Raw genomic sequence first — 21,167 nt, 5'->3', positions numbered from 1 at the left:
AGCACCCGCTGCCGGCCGCGCCGCTTGAAAGGCCCCCCGCGCCCCGCTCGGGTCAGCAGCTCCCGTCAGGGTTCCCCGCGCGTGGCAGTGACTCAGGCAGCCCCCGGCAGCGCTCCCTCGCGCCCCAGCCGGGCCAGGCCCCGCGAGGGGGCGGCCCCCCACCGAGGGGCGGGAGCGCCTCACGTGAGCGGGGATGGCTGCCTTTCCTGCGCGCCGGCGCCCCCTGCCGGCGCCTCCCGCCGCACCGGCATGGAGCGGGGCACCGCGGCGGCCGGTAGCGAGGCGGCCTCGCCGCCGGGTGAGGAGCAGGAGGGCTGCGCGGGCCTGTGGGAGCTGCCGGTGGAGCGCTGCGAGAGGCGGCCGGAGTGCGGGCGCTGCAGGTGACGCGCAGAGCAGGGCCCTGGGCGAGCCGCGGGGCGTCGGCGAGCCCCGGCAGCTTTCGCCCCGCCCCGGTCTGCGGGAGGCTGCGCTGAGGCCCCGGGGCGGCGCGTCGTGGCGGCTGCGAGGGGCGGCGGGCGGCGCAGAGCGGTCGGGGTTGGGTTATTTGGCGGCTCCGGCCGGGGACTCGGTTCGTCAGCGGGGGAGCGGCGGCGAAGTCACGCGCAGCCGCACGCGCGCCCGAGTTTACCCGAAATCTCGCGTGCCGCTGCGGCGGGGTGCGCGCGGCTCGCGGCCGGCTGCGGAACGGGGGCCGCCTGGCGGCCGCTTCGCCGCGGGCGGGGCGCGCGCCGCGGCAGCGCTCGGCGGCGGAGGCGGCGGGCGCGAGGGGCGCAGGCGGAGCTCCGCAGCGCGCTGCCGTCACGTGGGGCGGCGGGGGTTCCTGGGCGGGCGCGGGGACGTGGCGAGGCCGGGCTGGAGCCGGGGCGCAGCCGGGCGCTGCGAGGGGGGGTAGCAGGGAAGGGCCGTGTTACCGGCGCGGCGGGCGGGGGTATCCCGGTACGGCTCCTCAGACTTGGGTGCTTGGTCAAAGGAGAACGAGAAACTGACCCTCCATAAGAACTGTACAGCCCATTTTGAATGGACGCAGGTTTCAGGAAGAAAGGCGGGCGCGTAAGCGCACTAACGCGGGAGTTGTGCTGGCTTGGAGAAGGTTCAGGAGGGTGTTTATGGGGAGGGTCAGGAACGTCGTAGTAAAAATACTTATCGTGTACGTTGTAACGCTTACAGCTGCTAACTATTAAAAAACCCAGTTCCTCGTCAGTAGCTGGTGCCCAACGATGAAAACCACCATGTATGATATGTAATTTGTAGCTTTTTTTTTTTTTTCCCCTCCATTGACTTTCAGCTCAGGGAACTCACGGGCCCAGATGTGGTTTTGTATTTAATAGGTCCCAGGAGATTTTTCTTTTCTTTTATGAAGCAGGAAACAGGCTGCCCAGGGAGGGGAGAGGGTTCAGTCACCTCCCCTGGATGCATTTAAAAAAAGGGTAGATGAGGTACTTAGGGATATGGTTTAGCTTAGGATGGGAATGGTTGGACTTGATGATCTTAAAGGTCTTTTCCAACCTTGTGATTCTATGATTCTTCAGTCCCTCTTAGACCCATGTAAAGTTTTGTATCAGTAACATCTGACTAGCTAGAAACACCTCAGCCCTACAAACCCCAGGTGGGAAGAATTCCTTTTTGTTGTGGTTTAACCCCTGCTAGCAAGTAAACCCCGTGCTTTCTCACTTCAGCCCTCCTCCACCACCCTTCCACTCCACCCCAGGGACTGAGGGATAGAATTGGAAGAGTGAAAGTGAGAAACCTCTTGGGTTGAGATAAAGACAATTTAATAGGGAAAATAAAACCACACGTGCAAGCAGAGCAAGACAAAGTACATGTTCCCCACTTCTGAGGTGCAGGCAGGTGTTCGGTCATCTCCAGTAAGGCCGCGTTCTGTCATGCCTAACAGTGACTCAAGTCGTCCCCAGCCCCTTACAAAGCTGAGTATGATGCCGTATGGTCTGGGGTATCCCTGTGGTCAGTTGGGGTCAGCTGTCCTGGCCATGTCCCCTCCTAACCCCTTGTGCATCCTCAGCCATCCCACGGGTGTGTGTCAGCACTGCTCAGCAGCAAAAAAACCCATACCTGTGTTACCAACACTGTTCCAGCACATTGAACCATTGTCCACTACCCTCTGGATGTGACCGCCCAGCCAATTCCTTACCCACCAGACAGTCCACCCATCAAATCTGTACTTCTTTAATTTGGAGAGAACCACCACTGGGTTGTTCTTACTTTTATTTTTAATTTTTTGGCAGGATTGGCTATGGTATGTGCTGTTATATGTTAACTTGTATTTCAAGAGGAAGGGTGGAGGAAGAGAAGTAATAACTGAAGTCCTTTAATAAAAATGTCCCTTTTGCCTATATCTGTAGTAGTACAGATACTATATTTAGTCTGGGCACTATGTGAGTGCTCTTGATAGCACTGATAGCTTGAGAATGATATGATAGAGTAGTGCTGCTTCATACTTTGAAGAAAAATGTAATGTTCTTACATAAGCATCCCATATTTGTTAATAATCCCTTTGTCACATAAACTCTGAGTCTAAAGACTTTGTTCAACACAATGCTTTATAGCATGTTGGTATGCTAAGTGAAAACATGACTTCTAACTATCAGAGAAAGTGAAAGAAGCACACATTAATTCTTTTAGCAATGCCTGTTGCAAGAAAATGGCTCCATAGCCTTTGATGTTCTTAAATATTAACTCTAGGCGTTTACTTCCAGTGCTCTAAAGTTTATTGCAATTTTTCATTCCCTGTAATCTTGATTCCCTGTCACTGCTTAAATAAACTTATGTAACTGAAACTATATATTCCCCCATGGTTCATGACTTATAATGGGTACTTTACTGTTCTGTAGAGAATTTTTTTAATGATTCATGCATTTCCTATTATGTTTGCATTGAAAAAAAAGAAAGAAAAAAGCAAACACAACCTGTCACTGCTAGGTGACAGGCATCACTTGAGTGAATTTTGTTATTCCAGGTTCTTAAGTGGTGTATTGGAGGCAAAGTTTTAAAATGCTATTAGAGTTTTTAAGGAGTCCTAAATCAGAGCAATATTTTTGCTGGATTTACTCATTTTCAATGTAGTTCAATGTGTAAAGTGGGTTTACAAGTGTATCTGAGAATGAACACGTCAGAATTACATGGATGAATAAATTGATTCTGCAGAGTTTAGAAGACAGAGAAAGGCAGAGCAGATGAGACAAAAATGAAAGCCATTCACATGCTTGCTGCATTTGGCAGCATCTGAAAGCCAGATTGTGCCAGTCATTATTTTCCTTCATTGTAAGAGGTGTTTCACTGTGTAACTGGAAGGACTGTTGTAGGATTTCAGGAGGGAGTTGCTGTATATCAGAAATTGGTTTTATTTTTTTCACTTTTAGGCATTTTCTCTTTTGCTGTGTGTGAGGAGAGATACCCACTTCCTATCAGGACATAGTTATCAATGACCCATCTCACAGTGTAGCTGGCATGCTCTAATAAGTTTCTCTGTGTGGTACTGAGAAGCCCAGAACTGGAGCCAACATTCCAGATATGGCCTTAGCAGTGCTTGATGGAGAGGAAGGATCACCTCCCTTGACATCCCCGCACTGTTCTTAATGCTGGCTCATGATTAGATTGTCTGCCAGGCCCTTCTCTACAGAGCTTTTTTCCTGCCGTTTGGTCCCCAAGCATGTACTGGTGGCAGGAGCTATTCTTCCCCATATGCAGGACTTTGCATTTCCCTTTGTTAAAACTTCACGAGACTCCAGTCAGCCCATTTCTCCAGCCTCCCCAGGTGTCTCCTGTTAAAGTCCAGTTATTCCCTGATGAGGATTTTCTAGATATTCTACAGAGGGAAAGGTTGAAAGTTTAATAGCAAGTTTATTTTGCATGAGTTTTGATTTAGCAGAGTGATAAAGCAGTGTACTGAAATGGCAACAAAATCACAATATGGCAGTTGCAATCCACAGTGGATATCGATCATAATAGAACTATAATTGTTGGTCTTCATATGCTAGCCATTGCTACACCACGTGTCCTAAGTTGCCAGGAAGGAACTGGTGTTTAACCCAGCTCAAATCCATTGCTTTCTTTAAAACTCATTTGGTGTTTGTTCAAGTTTTATACAATGCTGAGCTGAGGCACATACATGCTTTCTTCATGCTGGTCTGGCTGGGTCAGGAAGATCACACCCTATTGATTATCTCAGGGGAGGCTATTTACACAATCAGCTGACCCACTCACCTGATAGAGCAATTTATCTAAAGCAAAAACCAACCTCAATTTTCCTTTGTTTGGAAACAAGTCAAACTTAATTTATAGTAGCTGTGGTGATTTCCTTAATTGTTTTCTGAGCTTTTTTTTTTTAAAGGGTTCATTTATACATCATGCCTCTGGATGGCAGCACAGCCATTTACTCACCACTCCTTACAATTATAATCTGTGAATTTAAGGATGCACTCTGTCCCAGCATCCAGGTCACTAACAAAGGGATTTAACAATATTGATCCCAGTATCAATGCTTGGAGTACTCCACTAGCAACTTGTCCTACTGTTGTTCACAACCCTGGGCATCTGGCGGTTCAGACAGTTTTCACTTCTCCTCACTGATGGCTTATATAAGAGTGTGTTAGGGGAGACTGATAAACTGTCAGGAGCATTTTCACAGTTGATACAGCAACAGCCCCTCCACTCCTTTCATCCACCAAACTAGTCACCTCACTGTAGAAGGCAGTCAGGTTGGTCAAGTATTATTTCCCCTTGTAGATCCGGCTGACTACGCCAAATCCCATTCTTGTCCTTCACAGAATCATAGAATGGCATGGGTTGGAAGGGACCCCAAGGATCATACTGCTCCAACCCCCCTGCCACAGGCAGGGACACCAACCTCCAGGCCTGGATCTATAGAAGGTTGCCCAGGGCCCCATCCAACCTGGCCTTGAACACCTCCAGGGACGGGACATCTACCACCTCTCTGGGCAGCCTGTTCCAGCACCTCACCACACTCTCTGTAAAAAACTTCCCCCTAGTACCTAATATCTAATCTAAACCTTCCTTCCTTTAGCTTTAATCCATTCCCCCTTGTCCTGCCATTATCTACCCTTTTTAAAAGTTGATTCCCCTCCTGTTTGTATGTTCCCTTCAGGTACTGGAAGGCTGCAATGAGGTCCCCCCACAGCCTTCTCTTTTCCAGGCTGAAGAAGCCCAGCTCCCTCAGCCTCTCTTTGTAGGGGAGGTGCTCCAGCCCTCGAATCATCCTTGTGGCCCTCCTCTGAACCCTCTCCAACAGTCCAACAGTTCCACATCTTTCTTGTATTGCAGGCCCCAGACCTGGACACAGTACTCCAGATGGGGCCTCATGAGGGCAGAGTAGAGAGGGAGAATCCCCTCCCTGTCCCTGCTGGCCACCCCTCTTCTGATGGAGCCCAGGATACCATTGGCCTTGTGAGCTGCAAGAGCACACTGATGGCTCATGTTAAGTTTCTCATCCACCAGAATCCCCAAGTCCTTCTCAGCAGGGCTACTCTCAATAAGCTCTTCTTCCAGTCTGTATCTGTGTCTGGGATTCTTCCAGCCCAAGTGCAACACCTTACACTTGGCAGTGTTGAACCTCATTAGGTTTAGCTGGGCCCACCTTTCCAGCCTGTCAAGATCCCTCTGGATGGCTTCCTTTCCTTCTGTAGTGTCAACCACACCACTCAGCTTGGTGTCATCTGCAAACTTGCTGAGGGTGCACTCAACTCCATCATCGATGTCATTGATAAAGATGTTAAAGAGCACCGGTCCCAAGACAGACCCCTGGGGGACACCGCTTGTCACCGGCCTCCACCTGGACATAGACCCATTGACCACCTTCATGTGTTTGGACATAGTTTCCATGAGAATTTTCTCCATGACTTTACCAGAAATCGATATGAGGTTGAGTGACCTGTGCTTTCCTGGATCTTCTTGCCCTTCTTGCAGACAGGAGTGACATTTGCTTTCTTTCAGTCTTAAGCAATGTCTCCCACTATCCAGAGGTAATGAAACTGGCCTCACAATAGCATCAGCCAGGTCTCTTACTATGCATGGATGCAATTCATCAGGCCTCCTGCACTTCTGAACATCCAGTTTGTTTAAGTGCTCCCTAACAGTGTCCTCCTCCACCAAGTGTAAGTCCTCCTTACTCCATAATTTTCCCACTGGTTTCAAGGGCCTGGACTTCCCAAAGGTTTTTACTATTAAAGACAGAGGCAAAGAAGGCATAGGACCATTGAGTCCTGCTGAGACCCTTCCCCCTCACCAGCAGGATTTGACAAGAGCACCACCTGTTTGCTAGACAGCCACCCCAGAGCTCTGTAGTCACTCCTCTAATATTTTTATATTAAAGTGTCATTTATATAGAGTGTCATTTTATAACAGTGTCATTGGTGCGTACATGGAAGATCAGCAGAGGGTAGTAGTCAGAGGGCCAGATGAGCAGCCTTGGTTACTCTTCCACAACATCCAAATGTAAGTCCCCAGCAAGTAGCAAACTTTCCTAGAAGACCTTTCACAGAATCACTAGGTTGGAAAAGACCTTTGAGATCATCAAGGCCAACCATACCTGTATTCTACTAAACCATATCCCTGAGCACCTCATCTACCTGTCTTTTGAATACATCCAGTGACCTCCTGAAACTCTTTCATGTTGTAGCACAGCTATCTGCATGCCTTCTGAAGGCTAGAAGACCACATATCCCAGTGATAGACCCCAACCACTATCTGTAGCCTGAGACTTGCTTCCTCCTTCTGAAGCTCTGCCTAAGTCTTAGAGTTTAAATGAATGGATACTCCAGTGGTGCCTGAGAATGGTGCATGTGGCCACCATTGCTGGCAGCAATGTTCTGATCCTGTGTAGATTAATTATCATGAAAATCTCAAGTTGGACAGGACTCATAAAGTCACTGAGTCCAACTCCCCTCTCCTCAGAGAACTACCTAAAACTAGACCATATGGCTTAAGAGCATGTCCATACGGTCCTTACCTGTGACAGACTTGGTTCTGTGACCCTGCCCTGGGTATCCTATTCTAGTGACTGACCACGCTCTTACTGAAGAACCTTTTTCTAATGTCCAGTTTGAACTTCTGCTGATGCAGCTTCATTTAACTTATCTTCATGTGCTATTGTTGGTTCTCAGAAGAGAGATCAACTCCTCCCTCTCCCCTTATCCCTTTGGGAAAATTGTATATTGTGATGGCGTCTCCCCTCAGCCTTCTTGTCTGCTAGCCAAAGTTAACTGTTTTGCTGAGGTTTTTGTGTGGGAGTTTTTTTACCAGCTTTCTGCCTGCTGTTATCAGGCTGAAGGTAGAGGATGGGACTACGAAACTTGAGTTGGATAGGACACTGAGATGATGCTACTAAATCAAAAGTATTGCCTTTCAAAATAAACTAAAATTATTATATATCTTTCTTGTGAGGTATAGATGATGATCATAATGTAACAATTAATTAATTAATACTGTCATTCCTGCACATTTGAACAAAGCTGGGAGAAAGAAGTCATGCCTTCAGCAGGGTAGTTGGTCTTGGTGAAATTACAGGATAGTAATGAGACAATAGATCAGAGATCTATTGGAAGAGCACAAGTAGCTGGTAATAAAATTTAATCCTGAGATGAGGCAAAAACTTCTAGAACGAGTAATCTTTTGTAAACATGAAGCTGGCTCTGCAGTTCCTAGTGGCAAAGGTTGAATTTAGAAGATGCTACATGTTGTGGCTTACATAAGAGTATCTCAAGAGTGTCTGCAGTATGAGCATGTGCTGAGGAATATAATTTGGTGGGTAGTATTCAGTATTTTGTAGATGTCTAACAGAACATATGTGAAGAGTTGAAGAAATAAAATCTTAGGTCTGCCTTTGTATTTGTGTGGAAGGACTTTGCCAGTGACACAGGTCCAGTTTGAGGCAAGGGAAGAGGGGAGTGCCTAGCAGGGAAACAGCAGGAGAGAAGTTAGGTTTTTTAAAAGACTGTAAATAGTTGTTGCTGTTAATAGGAGATGGGTAAGTTGTTCTGTGTGTTCCAGTACAGGTGAAGGAATCAGAAAATCTTTGTCTCTTCATGGGTTTTTGGCCTATGGAACTGAATTTTATTTCTTGTATTTTATGTTTTTTTCATTTATTACTTTTCAAAAAACAAGGTGCATTTGCAATTTTTTTGTTGTCCTTGTGTAATTGCAGGCATAGTTTTCTCAAAGTGTCTTCCAAGGACGGGGACTGAATTCCCTGTACTGGTGAACTGATGAGAATTTTGTAAGCTAGTTTCAACACAAAGGTATTTTCAAGTCTAGTCACCTATAAGTTTTATTTCTTTGAAAAATAACTAGAAGTATTGGCATGAAGATTTTTCATGTCCTTACTGTGAATGTAAAATAAGTGCTTATTCCTGATATTCAGTGATTCTGATAAAAATTATATCAAATGTGTGTATAATATATTACACAAGGGTAGAGGTGTAAGTGTATTTCAGTTTCTGTAAGTGTAGGTATATAGGCAGCTGAGGAGGCAAGAGAGACCTTGGTGTAAATCAGGTATCCAACCCTGCTTTGGGACTTTGTCAACCTGGTAGCAAAAATGAATGGCATGAAGAAGAGCTCTGTTGCCATGACTGTATGCTTTTTGATACTTGATTTATGCCTTCATAGCCAGCTTGGGTATTTGTGTATGCACACAGAGACATCTGAAGCAGTGTCCTTAGAAAGCTATAAGGTGAGTTAAGTTCTTAAGCAAGGAGGTGCTATTGGCCTGACTTGTGGGGAGTTGAGTGCACTTTACTTGTCATCAGAAAATCCAGCTGCAAGACCTCAGAACAAATTACTCTTGTGAGTTTTACATTTAAAAACGTGCCTGAAAGGGAGAATATTACTCATAGGTTGTATAGCTTAATGCAGATTTATTTAATAATAAATGCCTATTTTTGAAACACTAAAAAGTTTTTCTACAAACTAAGAGTTTATTTTATCAGTAAAGTGGATATGTAGATTTTCCTGTCATTGGAACAGGAGAGATATTTATGCAGTAATTTATCAGCTCTTCTAAAGAAGCTAAGAAATTTTCATAGTGCTGGAGATGTGGAAAGCAGTAGTATACAAGGTGAAAGTCTCTACCATTCAAGAAATATTTTTTCCTTTATAGACATGTATTTTGAGTTTTTAATCTATTTTCAGAATGTTAGGAGGAACTCTTGAAATTCTATACTTAATAATAAAATAGACTTAGAACTTACCAGTTGCAAACAACGCTGTAACTTGTTGGAAATTGATGAACTAAAATATATGTAATCTGTTCATTTTTGGAAGAGAAGCTAAAGGTAAGTGGAAAAATTTCCAAGCATCAGTTTTCAAGGTCAGTGCCGTGTGTAATACATTTTGATTAATGTTGCCTCAAATAACTATTGTTTACACAGTAAATTCTGTGGCTTCTATTGGATCCCATCACAAATATAAACATTGGTCAGTGGGGTTTCAGTTGCCTTTTGCTTTGCATTTAGCAGTTACTGCATCCAGAGTGTTTTCTCTTGTGATTGTTTCTTTGGCTTGTATTAGCAGTAATGAGTGGTGCCAGAACTGTTGATGAATTAAAAATTTTAGTTGTTTGAATGTTACTTCTTTCTGATGGGCTAAATTTCAGAGACATTTATTAATTTCCTGTTATATTGTGATCAGATTAACAAGTAGTGACCTTTTTTTAGGCCACTTTGTGCTCATCTGACTTGTGTAGCATCTATTTTGAACTGCTTGCATTAGAAGTTTTTAAAATAAGGCAAAAGGGGTATGTCAGGCTGGCCGTATCCCTTTGACTGTGGATGGCTATAGGCTAGTAGGAGTACAACCAGAGACAAGAACTGCAGCAGAGAATAATCTTGTTAATTAAAGCAACTCTAATACCTTTGATCTGCTCCTTTTCTGTAATTACACCAAGTGCAACTTTGCCTTGGGGATGGTTGTGTTTTGTATGAGAAGCCAAAGATGTTTCAACATCAGTCAAGCCTTCTCAATTTAATCATAAGGAATGCTAAAAAATACCAGTGCTTACTTAACAAGAATTGTTATTGATTTTTATGAACACATCACAAAGCAAAAAACTGAAAAAAAAAGGAGTATTTTACTTTTCATACTGTGATGGCTACAACAGCTGAAGACTTACCCATATACCCAAGTGTGTTGACTTTAAGTCCCTTTTAGTGTCCAAATAGATACACCCCCACCCCCCACCCCCCAAGTACAACAGACTTTCATATATGTATAGCCCCTTCATGCCTTAGAATTGTAGGGGTTGGAAGGGACCTTGAGAGATCATCGGGTCCAACCCCCCTGCCAAAGCAGCTCCCCAGGTCATATTGCACAGATAGGTGTCCAGACGGGTCTTGAGTTCCAGAGAAGGAGACTCCACCACCTCCCTGGGCAGCCTGTCCCAGGGCTCTGTCACCCTCATTGAGAAAAGATTCTTCCGCATGTTGGTGCGGAACTTCCTGTGCTCCAACTTGCAGCCATTGCCCCTTGTCCTGTCTCCACAGAAACAGGCCTTCTGAAACTGAAGCAGAGATTCTGATAGATATGAATGTGTTTTAAACTCATGTAGTTTCCAAGGAATCTAGACACCTAAATATCTTAGAGCTTCAGTCTCTAAAACTACTTTGGTAATGTCTTTGTTATTTATAACAATAGAGTAAATACAATCCGTCAAACCCTATTAAATTCTATTAAACTTTTAATATCCTTCTGTTATGAGCAACTGCTTTGGTTTAATTTCTCTTAATGTTTGCAAATATAGATTATGTAGCAGTCTGCAGTGGGGTCAGAGCAGAAATTTAATAAGGGCACTATCAGAGGACTAATAAAGTCATGTGCCACAAAAAACAAGTGGGGGTAGAGGACAGAAGGAAGAACAGCATGCCCACCTTCTTTGCCAGAGTGATTAATGGATTTAATAGTATCTAACCATGATGACAGTTTCTGAGATAATGGTGGTTACATTTGTCTTTATGGATAAGAATACTAGGGAGGCGTTTGGCTATTTTCTACACTATCCTTGTAGTCAAGCTGAAAATAAAAAGACTAGATGAACTCTGCTGCAAAATGACCAAAGATCTGTCTGTGTTGTTGAGCTCCAGTGATCCACAGTCCAAAGTCTATGAGACAGCTGCTTTGGAGAGGTTTCTCTGAGGGTTCATACTGTGTGCAAAGCTGGTGAATATTTTCTCCGTGACCAGGTTGGTGGGGTAGGAGGCCTGCACAAGCAGCTTTCAGGTGGCACTATCATAGGCGAGACCGAGCGGTGCTGTAACGGAGAAAGCTAGAGCTGCCATTCAGAAAGACACTGACAAACTCTTGTCGTTAGGGCCCTCACAAAATTTAGTAAATTCAAAGTCCTGTGCCCATGGCTGAACAGGCACTGGCAGTGTTGCAGCCTGTGTCCTGGCCAGCAAGGGAACTGGTCTGCAGGAAAGGACTAGAGCACTAAGGTGGGCAGCAGGCTGAGTGGGGCTGCTGTGTTCCCTGCTAGCAGAAGAGCTCTGGAGAATCCTCACTGTTTCAACCAGAGTGTACCCTGGCTGTGTTTCAACTTAAGAAAACAAACTATTATTTTAGAGTGGTTAAACGCTAGAGCTAGTTACCTTAAGACTGTGGAGGCTCTATCCTTGGAAGTGCTCAGATCAGGTCGCTCAAGGGCTTTGAAGTTTTTCTTGTTTGGAGTGGGAACCTGGCCTAGATGACCTGTGGAGGTCACTTCCAATCTGAATTATTTATTGAATCTGTTTATAGCTTTGAACTGCTATGCTTTGTCTGAGTTAATACCAGGGGCCTCTCAGACCAGGCAATGCTTATTTTCTCAGCACAGAATCTTAACTGGTGTGGTCTATCTCATTCCTGTCAGTCTCTTAATGAGGTACTCAGGTGCAGTCTAACCTTGTTTTTATTAACTTTTCTAAACAACACAAACATATAGGACATTAGTTACAAAACTAGTGTTTGCAAGTTACACAAGGATAGGTTCCTTTATGCAACAGACTTCTATCTATTCTATTCAAATTAGGTATTATTGTAAGGTATTTTTCCTTAGAAATGCTGTCTGCAATGCACCTTGAGCAGTCATTAGGTACAGATCAATATGGCTCTGGGATTTGATGTGGTAACTGCTATATTCAACATTTAAAAGCACTTGTGCTTAATTAGCTGTAAACCTTAAAAGCGACATCTTAACACTATCCACAAAAAGCTGTGGAATAACCTAATTAACTCCATGCCTGGTTAATAAATAAAATATTCTGTATTCAGTAAGAATCAACATGCTTTGATGAAATATAATAGCTGATTTATGTTTAATAACAGGTGTAGTATTTTAAAATATGGTATTTCATTGCATTTTATAGCAGTTTACGGCTTTTTAGTAAGATTGATGCTAAGTCAAAATCCGAATGAAAGTGACAGGTGTGCCTGCTATTCAGAAAAAGGGCGCTAGAGTGTAGTATAGCATTTATGATACTCTCATGGCCAAGTGGTACCGGGAAGGCTGAACAGACCGTTGCTTGCACGCTGCCTTTTTTCAGTGTTGAGTTATACCAAGCACAACTCTGTTCTTCTACCGTCTGTGGCAGAAGTGAGTAGTACACTAAAATACTTTAACTGAAGATTCTATTTAATATTTAACCTTTTTTCTAACTTCATTTATTCATCATATGAATCTCTGTTAACTATTTTTTTGCTTACATTCAGATGAATTGCAGAGAATGGTAGATTTTCCTTTTAACAAGAATGTTCTTCTTTAAAGAAATTTTGTCTGATAGAAGGTATCCCCTTTTATGTTAATGGTAAATACAGATTTCTATTGTGTACTCGCCTGTTTTACCAAAATATAGAAATACCTTAATTGCAGTCTTTTTAATTTATGAGAGATTAAATTCATGCCTGTAAATGACAGGATATGGCACTGTTGCATGAATTAAGAGACACAAAAACTTAGATCTTCTTCTAACTTCCGAAACGCATGTGCATACTAAGCCTACTTTCATTAAAAAATCAATGTCATAAATCACTTCTAATTTCATTTGGTGCAGAACTGAGCTTTTAATTTAACTCCTTTTTGCCATATCCTTATTTTTTTTTTTTTCTGTTAAAGTATGCATGCCAGTAGGGTCTATTTAAAATCCTGTACTAAATAAGGTAACGTTGTATAGGTAGACCTAAATTTCAGATTTTAAAAGTCCTATGGCTTATGTAGAGATAGAAAAGTCAGGTTGGTTGACACTTGATCTGTGCTTTTGGAACAAGAGAATGCTGTGGATATAACTTAAACTGACTAAAAATAAAAACCTGAAAATCTTCATAAACTGTTGATATGGGAAGTTAGTGTTAGATGTTTTTATTCTTACATAGACTCTGGCAAGGTTAGCCTTAATGACAAGATCTAATTACCATTTTTTAATCAACAAACCAACAATAAAATAATAAAAAACCCTAACAGCAACAAGCCCCAATGCATGTAGCTTTTAGGTAATTTAACTTCAGATCTGTATACTGCATTTACACAGCTTCAGTTACTGTTTGAACCACTGACTGGCAGCTGAAATGTGCTTGTCACTAGCTCTAGCCAGCAGTGGCTTAATCCCTCAGCTTTTCCAGCTGCCTTTTCCCTGGCTCGCTGCAGTGCTCACTACGACTCTTTATTCCACATGGATGCAAAACAACCTGTATTCCCTCACAGCAAGGTATCAGCCTGAGGAATAGAGTGGGAAAAGGGCCACAGTTTCTGAGTCCTCTGGAAAAGAGGCTCTTTGGGCAAGCATGCAGCGGGGCTGGCAAGTCTACCAGATTCTAGGCTAAAGAGAAGAAGGACCCTGTCTACTCGTCCTGGCAAGTTGGAAGATGTCATCTGCTGTACAGAAGTCCAAGTTCCATGTGTAATATATGTTTAGTCCTCTTGCTGGATTGTAATGAAAACAAAGTGCCAGCAGGGAATCAGCGCAGGGTTTGTGTCTGGTGGCTTTTACTGCTTTGGAAGAACCATTGTTCTCTTGCAGACAGAGTAACAGGCAGAAGCAAACTACCCTTAGGCTGTGCTTCTCCAATTTATCAGTTACAGAACCACAGAAACACAGAATGTAGTAGGTTGGAAGGGACCTTTAAAGGCCATCTAGTTCAACCCCCCTGCAATAAGCATGAACATCTTCACTAAATCAAGTTGCTCAGAGCCTTGAATGTCTCCAGGGATGGAGCCTGCACCACCCCTCTGACCAACCAGTGTCTCACCACCCTCGTGTACATTGTTGTGTGTGGAGATAGAGATGTTAGCCATGCATTGGACAATTTGTTTTGCAAACCTGTGTAAAAATGTAATAAAATTAACAAGTAATTGTGTACATATACAATAAGATTTACATAATTATTTGTTGCTAACCTAAAGACGAGCTGAAACACTGCTAAAATACTACTTTCTGGTGAGTGTATTAATACTTGTGAAAATGGCATTCAACAATAGTAAATGAAATTTACTATTGAATGGAATTTCTTAATTTGAAGCTTGTTGAAATCGGAGGGGCTGAGGATCAGGTGCAGCAGTGGTGCGCTGCAGGCACAGTGAAGCCTGGCAGTGCTGGCAGATTTCTGGGTACTACCTGGGGAGGACTGCATGACAGGAGAAGCCCTGGTTGGGTTTTGGCTTAGTGACCCTTGCTAGGGTAGCCAAATAGCAGGTACTTTCTATCTTGTAACTGGTTTTGCTCCTCTGGACTGTTCTATAGCTTAGTGGTTTCTGCCATGTTCCAGTCCATGCCTTCAAGATAGTTTTCACAGTTTTTTAAATTTTCAGTTCTAGTAAAGAAAATAAGATACTGGAAATATTGTGGGCCTTTAGAAAAGGGGATAGATCAGATTATATTACTGAAGTTCATAAAGACCTGCCTACACAAAGTTCAGATTCTGTGGTGCTCTATTTAAAATAGCCGGAAAGATAGAAATTAAGGAAAGGCTTAGAAATAAAAACTTAAAGAGAATCTCTTTGATAGTCTTATTTTCATGACTATTTTTGTTCTTTTTTAACAAAGGGTTTGGTGCAGGACTTTCAGATGTAGTCACTTCTTAACCATCTTTTAAGCAAGCTGCACGTCAATTTAAATAAACCATAGCTGAACTCAGCTTTATCATATAAAGCCAATGGCACAGTTTCTAATTTTGTAATTATTATTTCAAAGGCTAAAACGGTAACAAGCATTTGGGGAAATACAAGTCTTCAGTTTGAAGCAAAATTCAAACAAATGTACTTCTGTAGTGTTACAAAAAAACCCCCAACTTCAGCCAATGATATACACAGAACTCATTTAACTTATGAGGTTCCTAAATTAATGCTTCTTAAGTTCTTTAAAAATATGTTTCAGTTTTTACTTTATGCTGTTAACAGGAGTGTTTTCTGTATATACACAGATGCTTGAAAGAATCAAGATGCTGATTCCATGTTGTTGGATTTTTTTTTCCTCTTTCTTTCTTGCATTGATGAGTCCCTCTGTTCCCCAGGAAATTCTGAGCTTTTCCACAAGACTTTTTTTGGTTACAGACTTTTTTCTGGAGGGTTTTTTTTTGTTTGCTTGCAGGGTTTTTTTTTTTTTTTGGGGGGGGGGGGGTTAGTGGTTTTTTTGGTTTTGTTTTTTGGTGGTCTCTAAAATTCTGAGACAGACTGGCTGGCAGTGTGGAACTTCAGTTTAACTTCTTAATCTTAGTGTCTCAGTGGTTCACTTTAAATACCATTACTGCTTCACCTTCTTCAACAAATTTACAGTGTTGCTAACTGTCTGGCATCAAGCTTGTCAGAATGCCAGCTATTTTGCCAGACTGTAGAGCCAAGATGCATGAAAATGTCAACAATCTCAGGCTCATTAGTTTTTGGCTTTCCTGGCCTTTCTGTAATGACTGCAGTGCTGCATAAGCTAAATGCTATTTTTTTATTTACTCCTATTAGTTACAGTAGAAGGCATAGCCAACTTGAATGTAAATGTTGAAATAGTTGAAAGAGTGTTCTCCTATTGATTTGTTAACTTCAGTTATTTGCAATGAAAGCTGCCTGCCAACATCTGCTTCCACATAGCAAGTTAGGAAAATAGAAAAAGTGGCTATTTTGTTCATTTCTTTTTCATATCTTTTCTCTTTTTATAGGATTAGAAGGTATTTGTTTGTTTTAATATGTTCAGATTAGCCTCATAAAGCTGCCATGAACATTCCAGGCAAAAATAAAATAAAAATCCCCAAATGTATTTGTTTGTCCTTTATTTATGATTTAATTGGTCAGGCAAAAAGGTTATTTGCTTTGGAAAATGGTCACATGACAACACTGCACAACTTAGAACCTTTAATAAAGGTGGCATGGACCTTGTCCACTTTTCTGAAATATATTGATTTTTGTCTTTACCTTCAGCATGAAAATATGTAAAAGAAAAGAAAAAACCAAACCACCCCTTGAGGACATCTAACACTTGACATACAGCATTCGTGTAGATGTCATGTGAATGAATCTGTTAATTTTATTGGGTAACTTGTTACCTTCCCTTGTAATATCAAAGTCTGAAGAAAATCTCCAAATGATTTAAAAATAATTATAATGTAATTGCCTGTCACCATAATATTATAAACTTGTCCATAAAAGCTACTTCACCCTTAAGTGATAAATCTCTGGATACAGCTATCTCTCCAATACATAATAGTAAAAACGCCAACAACAACAATAATAATCAGTTGTACTATTGACTTACTGTTCAAAAATCATGGTGAATAATAGGATAATGAAAAATAGAAGGGAACTTTGGAATAATACATAGACTACCAACTACTTGAAAGGGCAGGTTTTTTTTCTTTACTAATTTTAGATATTTTTACAAATCTGCATTTCCTGGAGGAAAATATGTATGTATGTATGTTTACTTATTTGCCTGTTTCTTCAAGCAACACACTAGCTGATTTAATTTGTCCTAAGATAGGAATCTTGTCCTTAATGAGAGCTCTGAGCTTGTAATGAAATAAATGAGTGTTTTCATCTCTTATGTGTGGAGAGGTTGCCTTTTTTGTCTGATTTTATCCTTAAAACTAGGAAGAATGACATCTTGTAATCTTTATAAAATAGGCTTTTCAACTGTTTTGCTACAGTTGTTCAAATCCAGACCAGCTGAGCTTCAACTGAATATCACTGCCAACTGATAGCTGTTTAGTTCTGAAAAGAGGATTTATGGCCTTTGGAAGAAAGGGCAGGCCAGTCATAAGGATTACAAAAAAGCAGTGAGGCTGTGCAGGGAAAAAAATAGAAGGGCAAAAGTACAACTAGGACTGAACCTGGCCTCTGAAGTTAAGGGCAAAAAAAAAAAGTTTCTATAAATACATTAGTAGTAAAAAGAGGACTGACTAAGGACAACCTCTGTCCTGTAGTTGACAGGGCTGGTAACATAGTGACAAACGATGAGGATGCATCTGGCTTAGCAGCAGGACCAGTTGTTCCCTGAGTACACAGCCCCCTGAGCCAGAAGACAGGGAGAGGAGCATAAAGCAGCCCCCGTAATCCAAGGGGAAATGATGAGGTGCTTCAGCAACTAAATGTATGTCAATGGGGCCAGATGAGATCCGCCCAAGGGTGAGGGAGTTGGTGGAAGTATTCACCAGGTCACTTTCCATCACTTATGAGCAATCTGCCTGACCGGGGAGGTCCCAGTTGACTGGATATTAGGGAACGTGATGTCCAGTGATAGGACATGGGGCAGTGTATGCAAACTGGAGCATAGGAGGTTCTGTGTTCCAACATAAGGAAAAATGTTTTCACCGTGAGGGTGGCAGAGCACTGGAACAGGCTGCCCAGAGAGGCTGTGGAGTCTCCTTCTCTGAAGACATTCAAAACCCACCTGGACACATTTCTGTGTGACCTAATCTAGGTGATTCTGCTCTGGCAGGGGGGTTGGACTAGATGATCTTTCAAGGTCTCTTCCAACCTCTAACATTTTGTAATTCTGTCATTCTGTGATTTTGTGAGTCGCAGGAAGGGCTGGAAGGAGCACCCAGAGAGCTATAGCAATAGTGGTTCTGGGATTTTCTGAACCAAAAAGGATATCTATGCTTCAGTAGCTCTTGATAATTGATACCCTTTTTTTTCTTGCTGTGCATTTTTTTGGTAACATGATAACAAAACGGTAAGGTGTACAATATGGCTATTCATGAGACAGATGCAAATAGTTTTTTAATATTTGAACTTACTCTCATCGTTGCTTAATGCCTCTGTCAGCTGCCTTATTTGTTGGGTTTTCTGAAGTCCATTGCTCTGAGCAAAGGCCCAAGGTTGTTTGAAATTTGCAAGACAGCAGTAATTTTCAAATTCGTGGGGAAATCTTGATTGTGATGGAAAACATCATCAAGGTTTTGGTCATGAATTTAAAATGTAGTGCTGCAGGAACTTTTCCTGGAGCCAGATGGATAAGTTGGATGAGGTACTTAGGGACGTGGTTTAGTTAGTAATGTAGGTGGTAGGGGGACCATTGGACTAGATGATCTTGGAGGTCTTTTCCAACCTTAATGATTCTGTGATTCTGTGAAATTTGTAACACAACACATGGCAGGTTTGGATTGATCTAGTCTGATAATGCCCTAAATGTGTGTTTCTAGAAGGATGCTTCTCTGTTACTGCCTGGTGCTTCAGAACAATGAATGGAGGCATCATAGAATCATAGAATGGTCTGGGTTGGAAGGGACCCCAAGAATCATAGAGCTCCAACCCCCCGCCACAGGCAGGGACACCAACCTCCAGGCCTGGACCTACACAAGGCTGCCCAGGGCCCCATCCAACCTGGGCTTGAACACCTCCAGGGACGGGGCATCCACCACCTCTCTCAGGAAGTTTGTACTTGTAGACCATTATATGTTGTCCTGACATTCACACTCAGTGCCTTTAGCTCGTTGGTGTAGTTCACATTCCCTATGCCTTGGTAAATGATTTTCCACAAAATGTAAGGACACCAAATGACTTCATAGCTCACGTGGTAATGGGGGTAGATCTTTTCTATGAATTGGAGCTAGTATTTCGGATTTCTGATTAGCTGAATTAATTTATTCCTGTTTTGAATTCCTTAAAGTTAGTATCTGTGTTGAAAAGGTTCAAAAGACTGTGCAGGACAACTGTAAGATTTCTTTAGATATTTAACTCTTTACTAAGGGCAGTTTGTTTACAAAGTAGTTGATGCATGTTGTCAGGTAAGATGAAAATGAGATTTTACCTGTTGTGTGTGAACTTTTCTTTGGATAGAATATGTTTTCTGTGCACGATTTTATGGAGGAGGTTAGCAGAATAATTAATCCTACGCTCTTTAATAGCTTCTTAAGAAGATGATGAAGATGTTGAGCTGGGGATGAGAAGAAGTATTTGATTTGTCCAGGAATGCATGTTGACTAATCAGTAGATATCATAATCAGTTTTGAAAACTGTTTTATTAATTAATATATAATTAACCTTTAAGTTAAAATTTGAAATTCAAAAGGTAGAAATAATTTTCACCATGATTTGTATTAGATGCTTCTCCATTAAAATGTATTTTTTACTCAGGAAACAGATATGTCCTATTAAATTCACTGTCTGCATCATTAAAAAAACCCCAAAACAACAAAACAAGATACACCTGTTTGTTGTTTTTTTTTTTTTTTCCTTAAACTTCTTGTGGGAACCAAAACCTCAGCAATATTCCTTTTTCTTTTTTTCTTTTTCTTTTCCTCCTCCCCAGCTGGTGCTGTACAGGTTACCTATAGGATAAGAAGGTGCTTTGTTGATTTTTCTGGATACTCTCTCCACATCTATTTCTGATACTGTGTTTGTAAGAATTTAATTGTAAACCTTCATGCCTTGTGACCAGTGAGTTCCACTGTTAAACTAAGGCTTGGAAATTGTGCTTGTGTAAAGAGTATTTATAATAAGCCTAGAAGAAACCTAAAAAATTCTGATGGCTCCTTGAGTTTCTGGGCATTGCATGAGAGCAGTAGCACTTTCCAAAATTTACTTTGAAGAGAAATTGAAGAGTGAGCTGATAGGTATGTAATTAGAAAACTGAGTCTAAAAAAAGAATGAGCTTTTATTTTGTTTTACTTCTGTTTTTATTTCTCGATCTTGTCTGTGGGAGTAAGTCTTGTGTAGGCTAGTTCATTTGGATGGTTGTGAGAATAGTAGTGGATGTCTTAAAAGTATAATAATTCAAGCAGGAACAATAAAATAACAAAATATGGTGACCATGAATGTTATAATGAAATCTGAAGTGTGACAGAGATGGTATTTTATTATTTCTGTGCTCCAGGGTACCTGAGCATGAGACTAAAGGACTACTAGCACTGAAACTGTGAGAAATATTTACATGACAATGTTACACAGCCATTTTGTAGCACCTTAAAATTGCTCAGCCACATTACCCATAGACTTCCTGCTATTGAGAAAATAAGGGCAGCCCGTAATAACTGAAGCAGTGGTAATGATTTAATTGGCTTATCCTGTTCAATTTTAAAACAAAGGAGAGAACTCTATGTAATATCTTCATTTATTATTTCAGTATTGCAGTTTACAGTATCCCTCTTAGTAGTTGAAAAGCACGTGTGAGCTTCAGTTAACAAAGTAGATCAGCAGTGTTTGTATATTTGGAGTTTCTAGTTTAAATCTGACATATTTATTAGGATCAGAGGATGGGCAAGTTTTCAGAAATGTCAAGTCTACTGTGTAGTCTTAGCTAGAGCGAACTTTAGGCCTGTCTTTAATGTACTGTTCAACTGGTGACTGTGGCACTTTGGCTCTCCTTGCAGGATTTATGATTAATGTCAGAAAAGCTTTAGGGAATACCAAGTCTTCCTTCTGGCCGCAGTAGCGCTGGGTTTGCCAGATAGTTATTGGCCATGTAGAGGATGAGGTAATCAATTATTTTATTTGTGTATAACACAAGGGAGAGGGGTTTTCCATTAATAGAAATTGCTTCTTCCATGAAAGTTATGGCAATTGCATCAGGTCACATACTGTGTAGCCATGGGGCGTGGAAAAGTACAAATATAATCACCAAATTGTTTTTTAAGATGGCAGTTATTCCTGTCAGTTATAGCAGGCTACCCCACAGGAGCTATAAGATTGCGCCCAGAGAAATGCAGGTGTACATACAAAGCTTAGAGCTACAATACAAAAAGTAAAA

At 41.8% G+C, this 21,167-nt stretch overlaps 1 protein-coding gene across 1 annotated transcript in view; it reads left to right on the top strand.

Annotated features, from left to right (window-relative positions):
- Positions 1-249: 249 nt before the first annotated feature.
- The window catches only part of DTWD2 (DTW domain containing 2), a gene marked incomplete at its 5' end in the record, with an annotated part of 93,592 nt that continues 72,674 nt past the window's right edge, over positions 250-21,167 (top strand). The window contains one exon of the mRNA XM_084278210.1: positions 250-380. Coding sequence (XP_084134336.1) covers positions 250-380 — 131 coding nt within the window. The remainder of the gene's footprint in view (positions 381-21,167) is intronic.

Source organism: Gallinula chloropus (assembly GCF_964237585.1).
Source record: "Gallinula chloropus genome assembly, chromosome: Z".
Classification (NCBI taxonomy): Eukaryota; Metazoa; Chordata; class Aves; order Gruiformes; family Rallidae; genus Gallinula; species Gallinula chloropus.
Note: the sequence above shows the minus strand (reverse complement) of the source record. Positions and strands in the feature narration are given on the sequence as shown.